The sequence below is a fragment of the Periplaneta americana genome, chromosome 14 (genome assembly GCF_040183065.1).
Source record: "Periplaneta americana isolate PAMFEO1 chromosome 14, P.americana_PAMFEO1_priV1, whole genome shotgun sequence".
NCBI lineage: Eukaryota > Metazoa > Arthropoda > Insecta > Blattodea > Blattidae > Periplaneta > Periplaneta americana.
This window is the reverse complement of record NC_091130.1, coordinates 53862102-53885964: the sequence shown is the minus strand read 5'-3', so window position 1 is coordinate 53885964 and position 23863 is coordinate 53862102. Positions and strand designations below refer to the sequence as shown.

Below are 23863 nucleotides of genomic sequence, written 5' to 3'. Positions count from 1 at the left end.
TAATCGTATTAGAATCTTTTGTTGTAAGTTAGTCTATCCAAGGAATAAGCTGTTAAAATCTACACGATTATACACTTCCACTCTATATGAAACGATATTAAATGAATGGAAATATAGCCTAATGTGTAGAGCCCGGATATTTAGGCATTTATTTTGGTTAAAATAGGTAGGCATATAGGCACTAAAATAGTAAAAATCTTAGGCAGTGAAATTGGCATTTATTACGCATGGAAACAGACAAAAAAAATAGACAAATACTTTATAAACTATCCCTTACGGTACTCACTTTACTTGGTTACATGTCACAAGATGCTTTTTTAAGCTGTCAACTATCAGAGAGAACGTTTTTGATCGTGGGAAAAGATCTTTCTACTTTACTGAAGTGATTGGAGCAAACTTAAAACAACTTATTTCAGAAGGACTGTCTCTACTTTCTTTCAGAGATCGGGAAAAACCGACTCTGTATTGTCTCAAAAAGAAGGGTGTGAGAAGGGATTAGAGACTTCAAAATACGCATGACTTGTGCGTACAAGCGACAACAGTAACGGGACCTGGAGACTTGCTTTTAATACTTCCCTCATCCCCTTTCTTTAGCTGGTAAACCCCAAAGTGACCTGAGCACTGAGGGTTATACTGTTCAAACATCTTTGTTAAGTGACATAAAAGATGGAATCGCTAGGGGAGAAAAGTTAACGATTTCTTTGAAAAACATGTATTGCTGAAGAATAAGATTCTCAGAAAATATTTGTGTGAGGTGAATATATTATATTTTTAATTTGTACAACCGTTCTGTTTTGTTTTTTGATACCATTTATGTGCGATTTATTTTAAATGCATTAAAATATAGCAAAATATACAATAACGACGTAAAAAGGCTAAAAAAAAGACATTTATCCTTAAAATAGGCAACGGGAGCTAAAATAGGCAAAGAAGACGAAATAAAAATTGGGCCTATCATCCCCAAATGTGTGGAAACGTGTTTATCTGTAATAGGTCTTTCATACATACACTCAGTTTAAAATAGTAATATGCGTTACAAGAGCAGTATGTTGAAGTTTTCATGTTCGAGGAAAAGTTTGAAAAAGCGAAACGTAGTTGAGCGTTTTTAATTTCCGAGAATTGAAAGAAAACATACCGCTCGTGTATCGTACATTATTTTGTGCGAAGATCGTTTATTATATACCTGAAAGAGGAATTTCTAATTAGTTGCAATGAAATCTCCATCTTGGTTTCTGTTCAATGACGGCAAATTTGCAAAACAAAAATATTTATCTTCAACATTGTTGCTTTAAAATGTTTTCTGTGTTTACTATACTCCAGCAGGCCGTGATATACGTCTGTCTTTTTCTTCCCCCAGTCTATAAATGCGAACTTAAAACAAACGGTAAGGTTATGTAATGATTTATTTTTCATTTTAATATTTTAACAATATTATTTATATAACATATTGCAGTAATAACATCGGCATCTGGAATCTTTTGATTTTTTCACGGCTTCCTTAATGTTACTTGCATCACGAATCCTGTAACCTTAGTGGAGTTGTAGAGTTTACTTAATTTTTGCAAATATTTAAAAATAATAATTAACAGTGCAATTTAGGTGAAATTGCAGTGGTAAGTTTCCAATTTATAATTATTACTATATTGAACGTCTCTAAAAAATAATATGTTAAAAGCCAAAAGCAATAAAATCAATATGTCACTTAAGCGGTAAGAAGAGGGAAATTGTTATGTGTGTTAGGTTGGGAATACTGAATGTGGAATTTTAGACTTCCGCGGATTGGTTTTGTGCGGAAACCAAGCAAATACGCACGATCTCGCACAAAAGGCATTTGCCTAACATCCGGACTCTACTAATGTGAAATGGAAATCTGTAAACTGTAGGAAACAGGAGTAAACTGGTAAAGGTCCTCAATCTCCGATCTTGTCAACTATATAGGCTATACGCATTACTCCAGTGAAGTCTGGGATCGAAACCGACTAAGCGGAATTTTCACTCTAGTTCTGAGTCATCGAAGAGAGAATTCACTTTTTAAAAATTAACATAATGACCTTCGTTCAATTGAAAAATTCATTACGTTATAATTGCGATTTCACACCCTCGTCGCATCCAAGGTTAGTATTGTCCATCGACCTCGGATACCATGTAAATTGCCGTGAAAACCATCATCCCGTGCTGAACCGGCGAGATCGCTGTGGAAAACAGCTCAGGGTTTCTTCGACAGGATCTGAAAGTTTCCCGAGTTTCGAATTCACCTTGGAGATTGTCATTGGTTTCTCATAATAATGGAGTAAAATACAAGTATGACCCCCACGAGGAATGTGACCATGGGTGGCGAAGTGTATGACAAATTCATTCTCATTTCCCTTTCCGTAGCCATTGCCAAGTAAAAATTGAAATCTTGTGTTCACACTTTATTAATGTTTATTTGTATACACAAATAAAGCTTTCGCTGTCTACACTACGATAAAAGCTCACCGTTGACTTTCCTGAGTTCGAATTCTAGCAAGAAGTTCATCCGTTGTCAATGTCAGTAGCATGTCAATGCAGACATCCTCAAGAAAACGTCGTTAGAAAAAATACCAACTGCTGTATGAAGTCACAATGTCTACACACCACGAGAAGTTGCCAAAATTGTGTAAGACTAGGGAATTTTCGTCACAAACTCTTCTGAAAGTTCTGTATTACAGTGGCGGCTCGTGACATTTTTTGTATGTAGGATATGAGATTGACGACTGATGACCAAGACAAAAACTACTACTACTACTACTACTACTACTACTACTACTACTACTACTACTACTACTACTACTACTACTACTACTACTACTAATAATAATAATAATAATAATAATAATAGAACATGAAAACTCAATACAAGTAGGCCTATGTTAGTCTTTGACACACCATTCTGGAACTGGCAATTTATTAGTAGTGAAGTTCGATTCTTCTCCCCATTTTAGTTGCAAAAATGGCTCCTAAGCCATTGTACTGCCCGATATTTACCGAAGCTCCGTCGTACGTTTGCAGAATTAATTTCTTACTACAGTTAAGTTCTTCTAAATGATAAAATACAACTTCAGATATTCTTTCGGCTGTCTTGTCATCTGAAAGTCCTGTTAATTCTTGTATTTATTATAGCTTATTTTATTTATTTTTATGTAATTTTGTTTTTATTCATTTTAAATTATTATTTCGTTTATTCTAGTTTTTTTAAAATGACCAATGAACTGCATTTAAGGAGGCTATAAGGGTACTTGAAAATTCTTATTGTAGTCTCTGACAGTGTCTCCACCACCCAGAAAGAAGGGTCGTAGTATTAGGATACGCGGTCATATCCTCAAACGCGGTTAAACTCAAGCCATACCCCGCCCTCCGCACCCTCCCCTGTCTACTAACTTCACTGTTAGAAATACCGTTTGCTGTAAGATATTTGGATGGTTCCTCGGAAATTATTTCTGAGCTGTGCAGTGGCGACAGCTCACGACAGAAAGTGGAAGCTTAAAAGAAATTAATACGGCGGAACGCATTGAAAATCAAAATCTGTCATTAAAATGTTTTCTATCCTCAGGAGGCACGAAATTAAACTGTAGGATCATCCTCATATCCTTCATGGAGGAATTGCCACTGCTGTATTACTATTAATATATCAGAAAACATAGGGGTCAAACAGAGAAATCTGTTTTCAAATAAATGGCAGACTTAGTTATTCGTCTCTACACGCTTATTGACAAATTACTAGGGAGCGGATTTTTATGTGCTAAAAAATTTAAATATATTTATTTTTCATGTGCTAAAAAGTACGAAAATATTTGCTAAAATAAAAAAAAATATCTGTTATAAATATGACAAAAATACCTTACTTAGCTTGGAAAAAAAAAATGTTACTAGGTACTCACCAACCACACTTGAGTGCTAGTGGTTGGCCGAGAATTGCAGTCAACAACAAAGGTCATCTCAAATTCTCCATCACAAATGCATGCCGATTATCTCTGAGCAACGACTTATACTGTGAAAACGGTCTTTCCACATCACAAGACTACAGATGTGCATATTTACAGAGAGAAATGTCACAAACACAAACACCGTCAATTTCACCTACAGGCACACCCTCCAATACTTGAGCAACTTCACACTTTTTTTTTATATCCACTGTTTTTCCCAAACACATTCTTGAATTTGTCCCTTAGTACTTGTACTTCTGGACCTGGTAGCGAGTCTAGTTTAATTTTCACGGCACGCACCTCCCTGTTTCAGGTTTTATGGCGTCACACAAAAAGCTTAGATTTGCTAATAGGAAAGCCAAATCGTTTTTTAAACTACCATCTTTCAGTATATCTTGACGAAGCCCGATAACAGGGAATCACAACAAGACGTATTGCCTTACTTGATGGACATGAGCGAGAGGGGAGAGATTTGTTTAAATTAAATAATGTTCATACCTGAGCTCTTATCTGTTGTGTTTCACAAACAAAGCGTGGAATGAAATCATCTTCAGCAACAATAAACATTCCTAATTATGTAATTGCAAGATCTCTCGTCCTTGTCCCTGTTAATTTATTCTCTAATAATAACACTGATATGCTGCCTAGCAATTCTCAGAACTTGAGGCGATACTATTACAAAAATGGATCATGGATACACCACACGGCGCTTAGAAACACGAAGCAGCCAAGAATTCTTAAAAAGATAACGTACTTCTGAGTGACATAATTGATTTAGTTTTAAAATGTTTAAAAGTTCTTGTAAAAAATTATTTAAGTAATAATCTCCAAGATTTATGTGTTTATAATAGATTTCCTGAAAATATGTATTTACATATTTTTTTGTGAAAATATGTGTTTTTATGTGAAATAAAATTCGGGTTTTAAACTTGAAACTTCATGTTCGGAATTTTTAACTTTGTTAATTGTGTTTATCACACGCAAAAATAATATTTAATTAGATAGAAATCCGCTCCTTACAAATTACACATCTCAAAGCAATTTGACTTACACAACTTTTGGAATAGTAGGCTATTTATACTTCAAATGGCGCCCATCACTGTTACAACTATCTTGATATCGTTCCAGAAAATTTCACATTGTTCACTTCAGTATATCCGGTGACTCTGCTGTCAATTCTTATCAAACATTCAACTTGTAATCTAAGCAATAACTTTCACTCTGTGTCAAGGTCGTTCATTCAAGCGAAAGTTCTGGGTCGACAGCTGCAAAGAGGAAGATTAGTTATCTGTCATCAGAAGATTGTTTCTGGCTGAACGGATGAGGGGACTGTCTGTGATGAAGCGTTGCTGAGTTCATAATACAGGCGCAAGAAGATCATTTTGAAGACATATTGTAAAGACAGGTAAAACCTTATTATTGGTGAAACCTAAAAGCAACCGTAGCTTGAACAGAAGCAGTTTCGGAAATAATTTTGTATGATTTTTTTAAATATTAATTCTAAGCTCACAATCTGTCCATGAAATAGATACTACATTAACAAACGTAATGTAGAAGACAGTGAGTGCCGCACTGTTGTTTCACTCCTCTACATTTCTACAGTATTTCTTTTGTGGAATTAATCGTATTTCGTCAAATATTTAATGAACTAAGGAAATTTCAAATAACAGTATCTTATGTCTAATTAGTAAGGTTCGGATAAAGTAGCTGTATCAGGATAGGCATCCTTGGTCCGTGCGTTTTGTTTAAAAACATTAACTAATGAGAATGTGGAACATTTAAAGAACCGTATCACTGAAGCTCGTGCTAAAGTCACCCCGGAAATGCTACAAAATGTGTTCTCAATTTTCTCTTCATATACCAAGTTCTTTATGTAACTCCAAAAGAAAAAAAAAATCAAGGGGTGTTAAATCTGGAGACCTGGCCGGTCATTCTACTTGTCCACGCCGACCAATCCAATGTCCAGAGAACTGTTCAAGTCTGCTGCAACATTTCTGTGGCTTAACCCACCATAAAGAAGAATATAAATTCTCTCCTCTTTCGATAATGCCATCACGAAAATCAAGAAATTTGTTATAGGAAAGCTTCAAATAATCACAACAATGCATTTAAACTGTCACAGGTTAACCAAACAGTAAAGCAGGAAAAGTTAATTACCAGAATTGCATAAAAATACCTTTCTCATGTTGCAAAATATCTGTAGATGCAGTAACTAATGATTGTGTCATTATGACAGTTATCTTTAAATGACTTGGAAACGACTACAGATATCTCAAAACGGATTGCACCATTCATTTTTTCAGAAAATTTCACATGATTTTGAGTACCTACATTTAAAATTTCCATTTAAAATTTCAAAGTTGCATCCAAAATGGCGGCTTTTGAGATAGCTGAAGGCTAGAATCGAATGTGTCACTGGTAGAGCATTTGGTCTTACAAATACTGGTAACACCTATAGTAATCGAAAATCAAGAATATGGAAGATATTTATATGCTTCCAGACTTTTGATTCACTCTGTATTTTGGACACTTTAAATTAAAATTTCGTAAAAAAAAACCACAGTCACTTCTAATAAATCACGCTAAAAAAAACACATACTCAAAATTTCGCGTTATTACTCGGGTTTCAACGTATGATATTTTGACCTGGTATGGCTTGAATTAAAATGTTTACTTTTATCAGCCTGAAAAACCGTATTCCGCGAATCCGAGTTTCACGAAAACTAGGTGTCAATACATCAAAACCGCTTCGTCTTCACTAGTATTAACAATGATTTACAGCACTCCCATTTTATTCCTAATTATTTAGATTCTTTTCATATACTTACTTACAAATGGCTTTTAAGGAACCCGCAGGTTCACTGCCGCCCTCACATAAGCTCGCCATCGGTCCCTATCCTGTGCAACATTAATTCAATCTCTATCATCATATCCCACCTCCCTCAAATCCATTTTAATATTATTCTCCCATCTACGTCTCGGTCTCCCCAAAGGTCTTTTCCCCTCCGACCTCCCAACTAACACTAGTCTATATGCATTTCTGGATTCGCCCATACGTGCTACATACCCTACCCATCTCAAACTCTTGATTTAATGTTCCTAATTATGTCAGGTGAAGAATACAATGTGTGCAGTTCTGCAATGTGTAACTTTCTCCATTCTCCTGTAACTTCATCCCTCTTAGCCCCAAATATTTTCCTAAGAATCTTATTCTCAGACACCCTTAATATCTGTTCCTCTCTCAAAGTGAGAGTCAAAGTTTCACAACCGTACAGAACAACAGGTAATATAACTGTTTTATAAATTCTAACTTTAGGATTTTTTGACAGAAGACTAGATGACAAAAGCTTCTCAATCGAATAATAACAGACATTTCCCATATTTATGCTTCGTTTAATTTCCTCCCGAATGTCATTTATATTTGTTACTGTTGGTCCAAGATATTTGTATTTTTCCACCTCTTCGAAGGATAAAATCTCAAATTTTTATATTTCCATTTTGTACAATATTCTGGTCACGAGACATAATCATATACTTAGTCTTTTCGGAGTTTACTTCCAAACCTATCGTTTTACTTGCTTCAAGTATTATATTATATTATATAATAATAATAATAATAATAATAATTTATTTAACCTGGCAGAGTTAAGGCCATACGGCCTTCTCTAACACTCAACCAGGATTATATATTATATTATATTATATTATTATATTATATATTATATTATATTATCAGTGGCGGTTTCTCGGGGGAGGGAAGGGAGGAACGTCCTCCTCACATTTTTCTTATTTTGAAAGTAAATACCAAATGAAATATATGCCTTGAAATTCGAGGAAGATTCGATAATTTTTAAGTTCACAGCTATAAGAAAACCTCGGTTGATCGAGTTTTAAACGATGCGCACTCATGTGCTGCTAGAAAACTGTGAGAAAGATGCAAGATTGTTTGTGTGGAGGAAAGTCAATCCTTTCCTCCTTTACTGCAGTTAACACATATAGACAACAGCGCACTAGCGGCGAGAGACAGAAGCAGAGTTTTAAAGCAAGTAAATGAACGGAGAGGGAGGAGATCCTCCTAGGAATCAGCGCATGGGCGGGAAATATAGAAACCGACTGGTCGTGAAGCAAAGCTCGCTGCCGCTGCCATCTTAACGATCTTGCATTCAACTAGACTATGAGATCTAGGAGGAGGCTCGATAAAAAGTTTTAACGCAAAGCTATGAAAGACACCATATAAACTTTTTTTTTTAAATTATAAAACAAAATATATTATTCATTGCACTTTATATAAGCTACTATTCATGGTTTGAAACTTTCGAGGATATCTGACAGTTGAAGTTAGATTTATATAAAACAAAGAGGAAGTAGTTCTACGTTAGTATCGCAGATCTCTTTGGCCTCTGAAATTCACTTGCATTCATTGTCTACTAGACAGGACAACAGCTAAGTTGTCAGTTTTGTACAAATATATTTGAAATTGAAAGTACTCCAAACTACATTGTTTTTAACATAAAAAATTAATCTGTTACCTGCAGCTTTGAACAATAATGATAGTATGACCAGAGGGGATGACTTTACAAGAACTGACATTCTTCAAAAGCATGTGATACAGAACTTGTAAAATGTTCATGAGGCAACACAGACCACGTGAGTGGGTGCAGTGTTCTCGCTTTCCTAATAGATTATTTCCCATTCCCACTTCCGTAAAACGGTTCCGGTTACGTGTTAGTAGCTAGTCTCTTCCAACACATGTGATGCTGTAGTGTGCGCGAAAAATGCTGCGAGTTTGTGAATTTCCTTGTAATTGTTAATTTGTGCAATTATCCAACAATGAATGGAAGTGAAAACATATTTTGGACAATTTAGGAAACTCAGCTTACAAAAACAGATTATTGCTATACAAAAGAGAAGGCCAACCCTAACACTATCTGGTCTTACATGTATGCATGTAGGCTAATTTGTAGCATGTTTCATTCAAGAAGGTGTCATTTTGCGCTGTTAACTTCTTTCCTCCTCTTAAGAAATATGCAGGAGCCGCCACTGTATATCATATTATATTATATTACGAGTATATTATATTATATTCCTTTCTTAATTTTAAATTAGTATTAGTATTCCTTGCAACAAAGAAATAAATTAATGTAATTAATGTTCTTAAAACGACAGGAATTTAATTAATTTCTACATGCAGTGATTGCGGACTTGGCATGCGGTTGTCTGTAACTTAAAGTGAATTGTTCTAGAATAGACTTTCATGTGTGAGACACAAGCGTAATCTTAAAATTTACAATATTTCTCGATATAAGCTTACAATTATTTCTGATGGAAAATTTACGTGATGGGATGCAAAACAAAATTCAACTTGCAGTCTGGTTCTCGGTGATAAGAAGAGCGTGTTCTGTTATCGCTTACATAAAATCACGTAACAGGTTACGTAAGATAAGATTAATGGTACATCGGTCTGTCTCAAGAGCCTTAGATAAAGGTAATCAAAATACTCCATTAATGTAATGATGAAAACAAAACTTCTTTATTCCTACATACAACAGACGCGAATCCCCTCTATTATGGCAAGTATGTTGTAAATGATAATTACTATAGTAATGAGTAATCATATTATGAAGATAACAATAATAATTAGGCATATACAATGAAAATGTAATGATAAGATGTATTCACACCTGCAAAGAAGGACGAGGTAGAATAATAGACCTACGAATATTGACGGTCGCTATTTCCACTCCAGCGCAGGGTAATAGTTAAGGCTAGTTCACAATAAACCGGGAACGGAAACGACAACGAGAACGAGAACGGAAATAATGTAAAAATAAATGTATTTAAATGTAAGCATTATTCAAAATAGTTAATTGTGGGCAATAGTTAGGACTGGTTCACAATAAACCGGGAACAGAAATGACGACAACGAGAACGGAAATAATGTTAAAATAAATTTTTATTTAAATGTAACCATTCACAATAGTTAATTGTGAGCAATAGTTAAGGCTGGTTCAAAATAAACCGGAAACGGAAACGACGAGAATGAGAACAGAAATAATGTTAAAGTAAATGTATTTAAATGTAAGCATTCACAATAGTTAATTGTGGGCAGTAGTTAAGGCTGGTTCAAAATAAACCGGAAACGGAAACGACGAGAATGAGAACAGAAATAATGTTAAAGTAAATGTATTTAAATGTAAGCATTCACAATAGTTAAATGTGGGCAGTAGTTAAGGCTGGTTCACAATAAACCGGGAACGGAAACGACGAGAACGGGAATAAGGTTAAAATAAATGTAATTACGAGTAAATGTATGCATCCATCAGATTCGAGATGCACCAGAATCAACCGGAGGAGATTAATCTATAGAAAAGGGCAATTTATGAACAACTATCTCTTATTACAAAATATCATATAAACTCAGAGATACGGAAGTCATCGGATTAATGGTGGGCGGTAGAGGGACCATAACAAAACAATTCGTGTCATTCTGTCACAAATTTAGAGTCCCAACAACAACAATTAAGGAAATTCCTATGATAGCTTTGAAGGGTTCTCTGTAGATTTTACGGCGACACTTGTACTTCAATTCAAATTACAATTGAATTTTTCTCATTCTATTTTATTTTTTATCTGTATTTTTTAATTTACTGCAAATTTTCACTATTGTAAAACATTATCTACTGTAAATTTCAGTTAATTGTAAACAAATTTCTTGTAAAACATTTTTAATGTTACGTACTGTTTAACATTCTTTGTTTTTGACAACCTCACCAAGTTGAGAAAAATTATACTTGTGAATGCTCACATTTAAATACATTTATTTTAACATTATTTTCGTTCTCGTTGTCGTTTCCGTTCCCGGTTTATTGTGAACCAGCCTTTAGTTTTTCCTTCGTTACTCAACCTTTCGTCAAATGTTTTAGTTGGTTATTTAACGACGCTGTATCAAACTAGTAGGTTATTTAACGTCGATGGGATTGGTGAAATGGTGATAGCGAAATGGTATTTGGAGAGATGAGGCCGACGACTCGCCATAGATTACCTAACATTTGCCTTACGGTTGGGGAAAAACCTCGGCAAAATCCAAACAGGTAATCAGTCCAAGCGGAAATCGAACCCGCACCCGAACGCAACTCCGGATCGGAAGGCAAGCGCCTTACCCGACTGAGCTATGCCGGTGGTTCGTCAAATATTTATTTCAATTATATTTAACAACGCTTTCAACTATAGAAATTATTCAGCGTCACTGAGATAAGCTTGTTGTAAATGGAAGAACGTAAAAGAGATTTTGAAGGCCTTACTTTTTTTTTTTTTTTTTTTTTTTTTTACCTCTTCAAGCACTCACATAAGATACAGAGACACTGAGAAAAGTAAATACTATGGCAAACATTTAACATAAAATGTAATTAAAATGTTTTCTGCTAAACATTTTATGTGTTATTTAATTACATTTCATTAACTCTGAAGGTTATTCCTGCTAGGATGTTTATATGTTGAACAATGTGCTATTCTATGTTGTTTCAGGCGGAGATCCAACATCTTACAGCCCCTTACTTCACACGAGTCCCATAGTGTGCCCGTATGAAGCAGAGACAGGCAAAACCTCATTCAGCCCTGCCCATAACTGTTTACCTTCATGAGTGGGCTTACGCATGGTATCGCTCGCCTGTCGTCAACCTTTCCTCACAAGCAGGCAGGCAGTGTGGCTGCACGTGACTTCCAAACAGTCTTAATAGTGACCCGAAAGGACTGTTTTGTTCCGCCGACCTGCGCCAGACTGTGCTGCTTTCAGGTGCATGATGAATATCAACCAAGTATCATCCAAACCAAGCCCACATCTGTGGAGTAACGGCTAGCGCGTCTGGCCGCGAAACCAGGTGGCCCGGGTTCGATTCCCGGTCGGGGCAAGTTACCTGGTTGAGGTTTTTTCCGGGGTTTTCCCTCAGCCCAATATGAGCAAATGCTGGGTAACTTTAGGTGCTGGACCCCGGACTCATTTCACCGGCATTATCACCTTCATTTCATTCAGACGCTAAATAACCTAAGATGTTGATAAAGCGTCGTAAAATAACCTACTAAAATAAAAAAAAATCATCCAAACCCGACAGAAAGTATACAGATATAGACAAACTATTGATTGAAAACTTCATTTATCATCTTCTGAAACGTAATAAATACAAAGAAAACTATTTTTCGTCAGCACAATATCCATTAAATGTCAACAGTTATTATAAATTACTTACGCTTTCCTTTTCATCACAGTAATATAAATAATGTAACGCTAACTCTTCAAACTTTAAGCTTCATAAATAAAAAGAAATCTATCCCTCAGAAGTTAAATAGCAAATCAATATTCCGAAGAACGAAAAACTTTTATTACATTTTACAGGTTTTCATGAGGTTTAAATTGTTGATAAGGAAAAAGTTAAAATGGAATTTTTTCCTATAATAGTTGTTGATATTCATAATAATTATTACCAATGTATTTTCAACATTTTTCCTTTCCCCTTCCTCTTTCCTTTCCTTTCCTCTCCCCTCACCTTTTCTTTCCTCTTTCCCTTCCCTTCCCGTCCCTGCCCCACCTCTCCTCTCTTCTCCTTTCCTTCCCATTCCTTTTTTTTTTTTTTTTTTTTTTTTTTTTAACTAGTTACAAATTAAGAAATGTTACTATTTTGTTGAGTCAGATATACTTTGCAGGAAAATTAAATCTATAATATTTATCTTATTATTTTATTAAATTCTGTAGTGGAATAAATTATAAACCTATGTTACTTTAAACAGAATTTTTTGCTGTATTTTACCAGAAAATACAGATTCTTTGAAGAGACTAAATAACCAACGAACTTTGATTTCAAACTTATACTGTTTAGTGATAATCATGATACCTGAATGCAAGTCACTCTACAATACGAGCACATAGGCAGGCTTTCTCGGGTCCCGCCTGGACTGGGCTTATAAAACCCGAGCTGAATGGGCCAGTCCTAAATTTTAACCTGCTCTGCAGCTGCGCCGGAACCCAAGCCTGACGGCAGGCGTGAGTGTTGTCTGGTATGGAGTGTTACGTCGAGAAGAAGACGTCTATATCGACTTCGGCCATGACTTTCAAGGGCTGTGGTGTCAAGAAACAAGAAGACAAAAACAAGAAACAAGAAGAATATGAAATAACTAGAGCACAAAGTAATGGTGGTAGTGGTACTAGTATTAAGTGGTATCTTACAGTATTTAACGGAACTTTTCAAAAGTTATTCAGAATCAAAATTCAACATGGGCAAGCAACAGTTGAATTCTGCCTGGAGCCCTCTATCAGGTTCTAGGTTCCACGTGCAGTAAGTCTACAACACGAGGCTTACAGCTGTACTTCCCTCGCGAAGGAAGCCGTGATAAAGATTTTATTGTCCTTTTTAAATTACATCGCCCTCGCGATACTCGGATCCAACGGCAGCATGAAAGCGGAATTAAATTGTGAGCTTTTCTACAATTACGCATTTTTTAACATTTTTCTTCCTATATAGATTAAGCTCAAAACCTGTTTTCTAAGCGTCCGATGTTTGTTTTTTTTTTTTATTTTCAAGTCTTTATGGTAAGCTTTCCTCGCTTTATTTCTACAGTCGTACGTTGCAAGTGTAGCTACTGGATTGTTTTCATTCAAGAGAGAAACACATTATTAATTTAAGTTGTCTGGCTGGCATCCTAGGTACCATAAAAGATAGAGAAAAAACCAAATACCTAGAAAAAAATCCACTCTAAAGAAGGAAAAACATAATGCCTAGGTAACAAGATTCTAAAATTACAACCAAAAAAACTGTAGAAGATTTGAAGGATACACTTAAAAAAACTCTAAGTGGAACGTAAATGAATATGCAATATATGTAAGGAATCCTGCAAGATATTTCTACAAATTTTAACAATGGTTTAGTTTTAAATGCCAAAAAAACCTAAAAAATTATTTGTGAATTTGAAACTCGTACTTCGTGCGCCAAAAAAGGAAACACTTTGGCTCTTATGATATTACAGTTAAGTTAGAACTCTCCCTAAGATAAAGGATGTAGAGGCGATATTATGGTCTCCTTCTCTGCACTCACGCGCATATCTTAATCACCATTCTCATCAAAGTGAACTGTTGGATCCAGAAGAAGGTCTCTTTTCGCTCTTCTGTTGATGACTACTTGTATCAGCTTAGCGATGACTTCCATCTGAATCGAGGTAGTCCCAGTCTTGTTTTCTAAGGGCTGATCGAACTTGTGATGACGGGAATTTCTCAACAATTTGCCCTTTTTACGGCTACCAAGTACTGTACATGGCCCAAAGCCTCAGGTTCCTCACAACCCGGATGTCTACACAGTGATGTATGCTGATTTCTTCCTGCTACAAACCTAACAGCTGATATGTTACAGAACATTTAGATGGCATTTGTCCATTGCAAACAGGAGAGGCCTGACTTATTTATTTTTATTGAGTTATTTTATGACACTATATCAAAATCTAACGTTATTTAGCGTCTGAATGAAATGAAGGTGATAATGCCAGTGAAATGAGTCCAGGGTTCAAAAGTTACCCAGCATTTGCTCGTATTGGATTGAGGGGAAAACCCCGGGAAAAACCTCAACCGGGTAACTTGCCCCGACCGTTATTCCACAGGTGTGGACCCTGTCTTATTGGTAACCCAACAGTTGGTATTGTGGTTCTCCTTGAACACTGAAACACCTTTACCCTTGTGAGGGAGTTTACACACATTTGGAAAGATATTTTTCTCATTACGTTCCTTAGATCATATATTTAATGCCATACGAATTTTTTTTTATATTATTTACTTTTATTTTATACAGTGCATCTTTCAATGTCCGTATGAGTAGCTTAATCTCAAAGGCGGACATCTGTCCTTCAGATGAAATTTAGATAATGTGGATTCTTATACATTTTTTCATGCTTTTTTTTCAGTTATGGTGAAACATATACAAACTCTAGCACTACATTTATAAAAATAAATTGTTTTAAAATACTACAAAGAACACTATGAAACAAAAAAGTACCTCTAGATCAAAACTATGGAGACGACAGATGTCCGTCTTTGATATTAAACTACTCATATATTATTTCATTCCGTAGGAATTGTTTCACTTTTACTTTTGTTTTATATCGTGCAATCTATCAATGCTCGAAGAGATCTCAGTCTTGTTTCCTTCAGTCTACGTAGTTCAATTTCAGTACACCTCAGCCGACCAGAGAGTGTCTGGCTATTCATAGCTACCGTGCGGAACACTTTCAATATTGCAGGTTCGGCGTGCATCGCAAATATAGACCGTAGTTTAAAGCAAACTAACGTATTGTTCGTGGAAAAATGGCAACATGTTAAGTTGTCATAGCAACCTAAACCGATGCACTTCAAGAAATGGTTGCAGAAATGTGGTAATTCCTCTCCAATTCGCTCACATAAGTTGGGGGCGGAGTTAAAGACACGTGCTTCCTGACAGCATAAAACTTTGAAATTATCTGGCTGGCTGACCTTTATATGCACACATTCATTTCCACTAAGTGAATTTTTCTTTGCGAATTCTGAAGAAACGTGGAACAAGGTTTTCATTGAGGGCCTATTAAAAGAAAAAATAAATTAATAAACTGAAATTAATTTGGAAGGTCTATGCCCTAATTGCCTATAGAGCAATACGGAGCCAGAATTTCACTGGGAACAAGATTTAAAAACTCTGTCAGGGCATTTGTTTAAAAGATAGAGCACTGATCCTTATTAATACGAAGTCAATATTACTCATGCTACAGGAAGTCAGTACTTGCATTTACTTAATTTAAAGTGAAAATTAACATTTTTAACAGCACTGCAACACGTGCTGGTATATGGATATCGAATTGTCCTCTCAGAGTGTGGAAATGTAGGACGTGGGTACAGATGAGTTAACGGGAAACACGCGTTTCTGACCAAGGTCTAGTAAAAGTTACCTCGACCATGAAAATTCAAGGTTTCCACTGTCCTGCAAGGTCAGAGATGCAATATCAACCGATGAATTTGCTAATACTACACCTGTTAAACCTCCAACAGTAAATATTTGAAATTAAATGTGTGTATACATCCTCACAGCTCGAGATTCGGGATTCAGTGATAAAATGCAGCATTATTTTGAAAGTAATTTTAACACTAAAACTTTTACTCATGTCTCAAATTTTATTTATGAAAGCTTTGCATCCAACATTAGTTCGATGGAATACTTAACCATTGTTGTCTATATATCTTCTGATGAGAAGTTTAGTTGGAAAATAAAAACCGGTACTCACCTAACACTTCAAAATTTTCCACAATGACTTGTGTGACTTGTGAGTGTGAATTTGTCTTGTTTTATGATAGTTGGGAAAATAATTTGTCCATCACCTACCAGAGCAAAATCAGGATTTCACATATAGGCTACAGAGGGTTGTTTCCGATCTCTGGAAACGACTTTGAATGACGTCATGTGCGTCAGAAGTCACACGACAGCTGAACTGTGGCGAGAAGTGACAGACCAATAGTGAGTGATCTCATAGGGTGCACGATATCTCACAGCAACAATGTCCAAGAAAATCGAGCCTTTTTGGGAGGGGTACATTGCGATCCTTTCCAATGCCAAGTACAATTACGTGAAAATCATAGGCGGCTGCAAAAAACCTGGTTTCATTATTTCCAAGAAAGACATAATCTTCTGTGTACTTAATAGGACAGTGGATGTAAAAAAGTGGATATAAAATTTTAGTTTTGGACTAAATAAAGTAGACATATAATTAATTGGACATATATGTATGGTCATAATTCATGGACTTTTATGTCATGGTCATAAGAAAGTGGACATTACTGTAAATTTTTGGAATTAAAAACTGGACCTCATGTCTGTGTTTCAGCTGGAGATTTCCGCTATTGTTTGACCGAATCATATATGACTGGATACAAGAGATTCAATAATTATTCTAAATTCCAATACCCTAAAACTTACCAAAAATACGTTAAAAGTAAAATAAAATATTTAAGATGCACTTGAATTCTCCGGGGAAATTTTGAGCTGAAACAGCGAGAAATTCCTCAACGGCTCGGCCAGTGAATTAATCACTGTAGCACAGTCTACTATATACAGTCGCGAAGCTTGAGGTGATTTTTTGCAAATCTCGTGATAAAGCGCTCCAAGCGGTTAGCAACTAGAAACAATAGACTGTCCACGGTCGACTTTGGACTGTGTTGTATTTCCATCGAGTGCTAGCTCGTTGCGTATTTCACACTGATGCTTGTGAAATGTTCGTTATTGGTTGTAATGAAAATGTTAATGGCTAAAATACAATAATTGGAATAATAATATTTTACTAGAGACGTAGAAAAACTAAGTTTGTTTTAATGAAATTTATTGATCACGTTTTATTTTCAATTCTGGTGGGATTATTATTGCTTAGGCCTACTTTTTTTTTCAAAGGATTTTTTTTAATTATAGCTGTTAATTTTGTTGTTATTTTTATTTGTTACTTTACTGGAGACGTAGAAAAAGTCTGTTACAATAAAATTTATTGATCACGTTTTATTTCCAATTCTGGTGTGATTATTATTGCTTAACCTCATCCCACTTTGTTAACTACGTAAGCCTACACTACAAGTACCGGTACACGTAAGTTACTCCATTAATTCATATTTCCATTATTATTGTTGTAAAGGGAAATGAAAATTAATATTTATTGGTTTCATAGTTAATTATCGCTATAATCTTGAATGAGTGAAGCGATTATAGTAAATTTCAGTTCGTTTTGCACAAACAAAAATAATATTAGCCTATTTCTTGCAGGTATCTTCGAGTTTATGGTGGAATTTAATATACTTCATTAAAATAATAAATTAACTTTATGCATTTAGTATTTAAATAATGGAAGGAAGGTGTTAATTTTTCCAAAAGAACACGACAACGAAAGTGTAACATATTTTGTCGTCTGCTAGGAGAGAGATCTGCGATGATGAGTCGATAGTAGCGATCCTAGTGGTGGGCAACTATCCATGTTTGCATTTTTACTACATATTGAGCTTCGCGACTGTATATAGTAGACTGTGACTGTAGGTTCTCCTTTCTTTTGACTTCACTGGTAATGGAAACAATACGTATCTCCAAAACATTCTATATATTATTTCCATGGCATGGTGAAAAAACTCGCACCTTAGTTACTATGTTCTGCACCATATATCCTTTGCATGTAAACACTGTAGGCCTATCCTTTCCTCCCTACTTCGATGTATTGTGAAATTAATTTATGATCAATCTCACACTACAAATGACATCTAATTTTCGTCAAGAATTGAATTTAGAGGATTCTGCACCGGTATCTGCAAGAAATTCACAAGAAGCGGGACTCCCTGACCATGTGAGCAACATATCACAAAGTCACTAATGAAGAAAACATAGGAGGAAGACAAGAACATTCTGTTGCTGATTTCACGCGAGATATCAAACTTGAATCCACTGAATGTATCCGGGTATGCTATCATTTTAACCACATCGGAGAACAGCATATTAAGTTATAAATGTTGGCTCAGTTTGAAGAGATTCTATCCACTAGTAAATACACTACGTACCGATTTCTACGTGTCCTCCCACTTGTAGAGCTGCTTAAGTAACTTCACTTGTGACGCAAACATTACCAACGTCCTTCGTTTTAAAATAACAATACTGACTACGTACACTACACTATGGCACTGTCCAAAGACTACTAGTGTACCTCACATGATGAATATTACACGTAGAATGAAAATAATGTCACTTTACATCGACATGTGCGGGATAACGTAAGAAAACTAGCAGAAAATGTTATACATTTTGTAAATTTATGTTCTTACCAAATAAACAAGTATAAAACTATTTTCCTTTCTACGTTTTGTACGAGAATGACACGTAGTCTTAACAATTATTACTTTCTACAACAAATATTCCTAGAAGGCAAATGGAATCTAAGAAACTAACCAACCGTAAATCAATAAACCATAATTATTTTATAATTCCAGTCAAGATGCAGCGACACGAGTGGACCTAAAAGCAAGCATTGCTCAGTGACGGATTTTTTTTATTTTAGTAAGTTATTTAGCGTCTGAGTGAGATGTACATGATAATGCCGGTGAAATGAGTCAAAGGTCCAACACCGAAAGTTACCCAGCATTTGCTCATAGTGGGTTGAGGGGAAAACCCCGGAAAAAACCTCAACCAGGTAACTTGCCCCGACAGGGAATCGAACCCGGGCCACCTGGTTTCACGGCCAGGCGCGCTAAACGTTACTCCACAGGAGGTGTGGACTTCAGTGACAGATTGTACAAGGCATGCATCATAGCTTTAGGCCGTCGCTGGTCACTTAAAATCCACCATTGATGCACAGCGCTTTACTATGTAGAAACCAAAATTCGAAAAAAATTAAATTATTTTTTATTTCTGAAAATTAAAAAAAAAAAAAGGTCCAATATTCAGAGTGGTTTTACCATCCAAGTGATATAGGTACAGAGAAAATATAAGCCTATCAACCGTGGATGAAGATTTAGATTGATGGTCAAGTTCGCAGTGTTTTTGTTCATTACACTGCGTTGTTAGGAGATTGTTTGTCGTCTGTTATTTAGTGTGTTGTTCTTGTAAATACATTTTGAATTTTACGAATTTGAAGAACGTTTGTGCGCTAAAGAAGTGTGGGGGAAAAAAACATTCTGACATACTCTTCTGTTTGAGTTTAATAGAGGAGCTAAGGCAGCGAAGGCGACTCGAAATATTTGTGCAGTGTATGGGGAGACTTCCATCGGAGAAAGCATGGCAAGAAAATGGTTCTGTACTTAAATCCATCCACAGAAGATGCGGGATAAAGATGACGCCGTGTAGGCCTACTACGAATTACTTCCTAGGAAAGTAACCATAACTGTTGAAACGCCTTACGGCAACAAATGAAGAAAAACGACCGAGAAGACTGCATCAATTGCTGTTTAACACGATAATGCACGCCCGCACTCCGCTAACATGACGAAAGCAGCTATGCAGGAGCTTGGTTGGGAGGTGATTTCACATCTTTCATATTCTCCCGATCTTGCGCCCTCAGATTTCCACCTTTTCCATTCACTATCCATCAATCTTCAAGGGAACTTCTTTGATACAAAAATGCCTCACAAGCTTGGCTTCACGACTTCTTTAATTCCAAACCAGCAGGCTTCTTCAGATGCGGAATCGAAAAGTACTCCAGCGTTGCCAGAGTTAGAGATAATGTAAGAAAATATATTACCTACTGATTAACCTCAAAACTTCTGTCACGAGATTAAACTCACAATATTAAAAAGAAACCGTTATGCCGCAACTTGTTTACGATACTCCTACTGAATAGTCTTGAGTTTGATAAGAAAACTCAGAATTCTTAGTTTCCAATCTAATCTATTTCTATAATGTTAATCTCGACATTTCAGTTTTCTTTTATGTGCTAAATTCATGTAAAAATATGATTTGATAGAATAGCTAACAATAATAAATCTAATTTGAGACCATGACTTAAAAATCTTAATCAAGTATTTGGAACCTGTGAATACTTAACAGTCCATTTCATTATTTAATTTATTTGAAGTTAAATTGTTTTATATAGGCATATGTACAAATTATTTTCAAATACATTTTATAACTTACATCTCAAGTGAATAAAGAGAATTTGCTGCTGAAAATGTCTGCAATTATTTCTTTGTATTGTGTCCTACAGAAAAATGGAATGATTGCCTCTAATATTGTACTTCATTCACATTGAAATATATTTCATTAATACAAAGCAAAGTATAAGATGCTGCTATGAATGTCACAATACAATCAACGTGTTAAAAATGATTTCCGATCATTTCGGATGTGTCAAAAACGTTTTCCTTACAAGGAGTGTGAGGCAATTGTTTTGAAAATGTAATAAACTTTTTGCAAGTATCCGTTTCGTACTGAAAAACTTTCAAATCCGAAATGGCATTTTAAAACCTACGAAATTCTAAAAATAAAATAAAAAATATTAAAAAAATTACTAAGACTAAGGCTTGTAGACTCTTTCTTTTCAGAGTATCGACATATTACAAATTATTTACTTCAAGTTAAATTAATATTGAGCAAGTTTATTATTTAATTGGTCCATGTAAAATGTTAGATATCTATGTAAAGTTTAACAGACTCCTCTGGACTTTGTTGGATCGTGTGGAGAAAGTCTTATAAAGGTTGCATAGCTGATTTTCCTAAGCAAATTGTCCACGTAAGAATCTATTTTCGCACTAAACGCGCGGCATGGGAGGAACGACACATTGTAAAGAAGGTTAAAACAATTTCCACGTGGTTCAAGCATAACTGTTCGGTGAGAGTAACCCACTGCTTTCATCAGCGCACGTGTAGCCAATTCGCGATAAGATGCTGTTGTTTCTCGTCATTAATAAGCATATTACTGTTTAAGAATATATTCATATAAACATTTAATGTAATAAGATAATAAAAGCACAGACATTTTCTGAAATATTTTCCCACACTGAATACAGGTTGAAACTCATGTACTACATTCAAATAAGATGATAAATGTGAGAAAGAACTAATATACAGTATTTAACCATACATCAGTTGCCTTCAAATTAGACTGATGAGTATAGATTAAATAATTATTTAGGCATCAGATGTTGGTACATACAGTAATTTAACTCTGCCTCCATACATTTAACACAGCAACTTTTCAAATAATCGAAGTATATTTTTTGACATATTACATCTCGAAAAATAATAATATAAAATATTATTCTTTAAAGTAAAGATTTTTAATCCAATTCATCAGCCTCTCGTATATGTGATACAAGTTACACAATGAATTAAAGATACTTGGCTAACATCTGATGAAACATAATAAATAACGAAAAATATTACATTTAGTCACTTAGTATGCGGAAGACTTAGTAAACAGTCCTTGGTACTGAACATACATTTACAGGTGTGAAATATGCAAAAGAAAAAAAAAACATGTAGTAGTCACAAACAGGTATGTAAGAAATCACGACTGAAAATAAGGGAAAGTAAATAAGCGACGTAAAAGAATGTCTTCTGTATTCACCGTTCTATGGCCTCATTTGAATTTTAAACAGAAATAATGTGGTAGGAGTACTCGTAGATTAAAAACGAAACTCCGCCAGCACAAATGTGTAACAATTAGCCAAAAATATGAGAACACTTTATATTGCTTTTGTTTTCAATTGAACAGTAAATACCACAAGAAGCACCCTTATCTATTAAAATTTATCACGTTTATTCTAACATTCCAGTGCAAAAAATAACTACGCAAAAAACGAGGACAATAAATTTTATATAACTATTTTTATGAGTGTGAAATCGTACTTTTGTTTAATTTTAGGCGAATATAATGCTGAATTATTTCTTGGTCTGTATCAAGTGTTTCATAATAAAAAAAATATCACAACAACATAATGCTAAAACCAATTTGATCAGGCGTATACTACATGTGTACCCTTCATTATACATCATTTAACAAACAAGTTTAATGAAATTCACCGCATGTCATTCAGCCAACCCTTTATAGAGAGCCTACGTGACTGGTGCCGGAAGCTCGATGGCAGAGAACTGGTATACTTGTGGCCTCTTTTAAGCAGACGACTAGACGAAATGCAAAGCCCGCGTAAATATAACGACTAAAAATAAAACTTAATTCCGGCAATACTTACCCCAGCCTCTCGCTGCCAGAGGTAAGAAAATCAGCTGCAACACAATAAAGAACATATTCATTTGAGGGTCGTGTTTGTTACTCCCTCACACCATACGTACTACACACGTTTACACTTGCTGCACGGGGTTCTTTCGCCGCTTTGGCGTGAAATACACATGCGCTAGCTGTGAGAGATCAGAGCCAACTCCGCTAGTGAAGAATCCCCCCCCTTGCTGGCGACCATGAGCCCCACCAACTTATCGCAGACGTCATATCGAACAACTGAATAAATCGATTCAAGACATACAAAATTAACTGCATAGCAGAACACACTCATTAAAATCATCCCAGTCAGCAGCAGACTGTTGCTGTGCAAGAAAACACAGACTGCCAACTTAATGTCTATAAACAAAAATTAAAACGTGCATAATTGTGTTACAAATTTGAAACTAAAGTGTCATCAAATATAAATTATAATAATTATTAATCATTTTATTGCAAATTATGTAATATATTTGAGTATGTTCAAAGTAAAAAGTGTACATCTTTGTACACGGACTGTTGTCTACTCTGTTCTACTGTTAAACTGTTGCAAAGCGTTTATTGATCATAACTGAAGCACGTGTAGTGTCCTCTATCGGTAAAAGTATGAACTTTTTCGAGTTGGTTGTTGGTGGTTATAGATGGTGTAATGTCAGTGTGATTCGTATGAATTTTAATTTTGTTTTGAATGGGTATCATCGTAGAATAGACGTCTGCAATTTATTAATTCCGGAATTCCAGGTTACCAGGTAAATGCAACTGTCCCGTCTTTTTTATACAAAATTACTGAACCGCAGAAACTTGAATGAGACAACCTGTTGGCAAACTAACTCTATGCACATATGTTTCGATAGTAAAACTAATATATTTGTGTTTGTCTGACACAAAGTAAATTGTATAGCTTGACGTTATGATAATATATAGATAAATAATCACTCGTATGTTAGAAATTAAGCATAGTGATTGAAATATACCCTTTGTTTGGCGCCAAAAAAATTAGATCGAAAAGAGAGGTTATGTTCGTTCATGGTGCATTGCTTAAATCATTAGTTATTATTAATTAGCATTAGTTTATTCACTCTCAGTAATATCAAATATAGACAGCAACTAAAATATTTAAAACTAGAATTAAACTTTCCAAATGCTCTAAATGTAAATATATTATTTACATTATACCGTTGGAATTGTTA

The 23863-nt window shown here is 35.2% G+C and overlaps 1 protein-coding gene and 1 long non-coding RNA gene across 3 annotated transcripts in view; one reads left to right on the top strand and one right to left on the bottom strand.

Moving 5' to 3' along the window:
• The window catches only part of LOC138713286 (uncharacterized), a 219583-nt gene extending 207344 nt beyond the window's left edge, over positions 1-12239 (top strand). The window contains exon 4 of the long non-coding RNA XR_011335819.1: positions 11469-12239. This is a non-coding gene — a long non-coding RNA (uncharacterized lncRNA). The remainder of the gene's footprint in view (positions 1-11468) is intronic.
• cue (Protein cueball) overlaps positions 1-23863 on the bottom strand; it is a 197836-nt gene that overhangs the window by 163874 nt on the left and 10099 nt on the right. The window contains exon 2 of one of the 2 annotated variants that reach the window (XM_069845267.1): positions 22651-22684. Coding sequence is in view for 1 of the 2 variants with exons in the window: in XM_069845265.1 (XP_069701366.1) it covers positions 22651-22711 (61 nt within the window). In the remaining variant the exon portion in view is untranslated. Of the gene's footprint in view, positions 1-22650; positions 22868-23863 lie in introns of those variants that run through there. The other variant, XM_069845265.1, reaches the window with a different exon arrangement.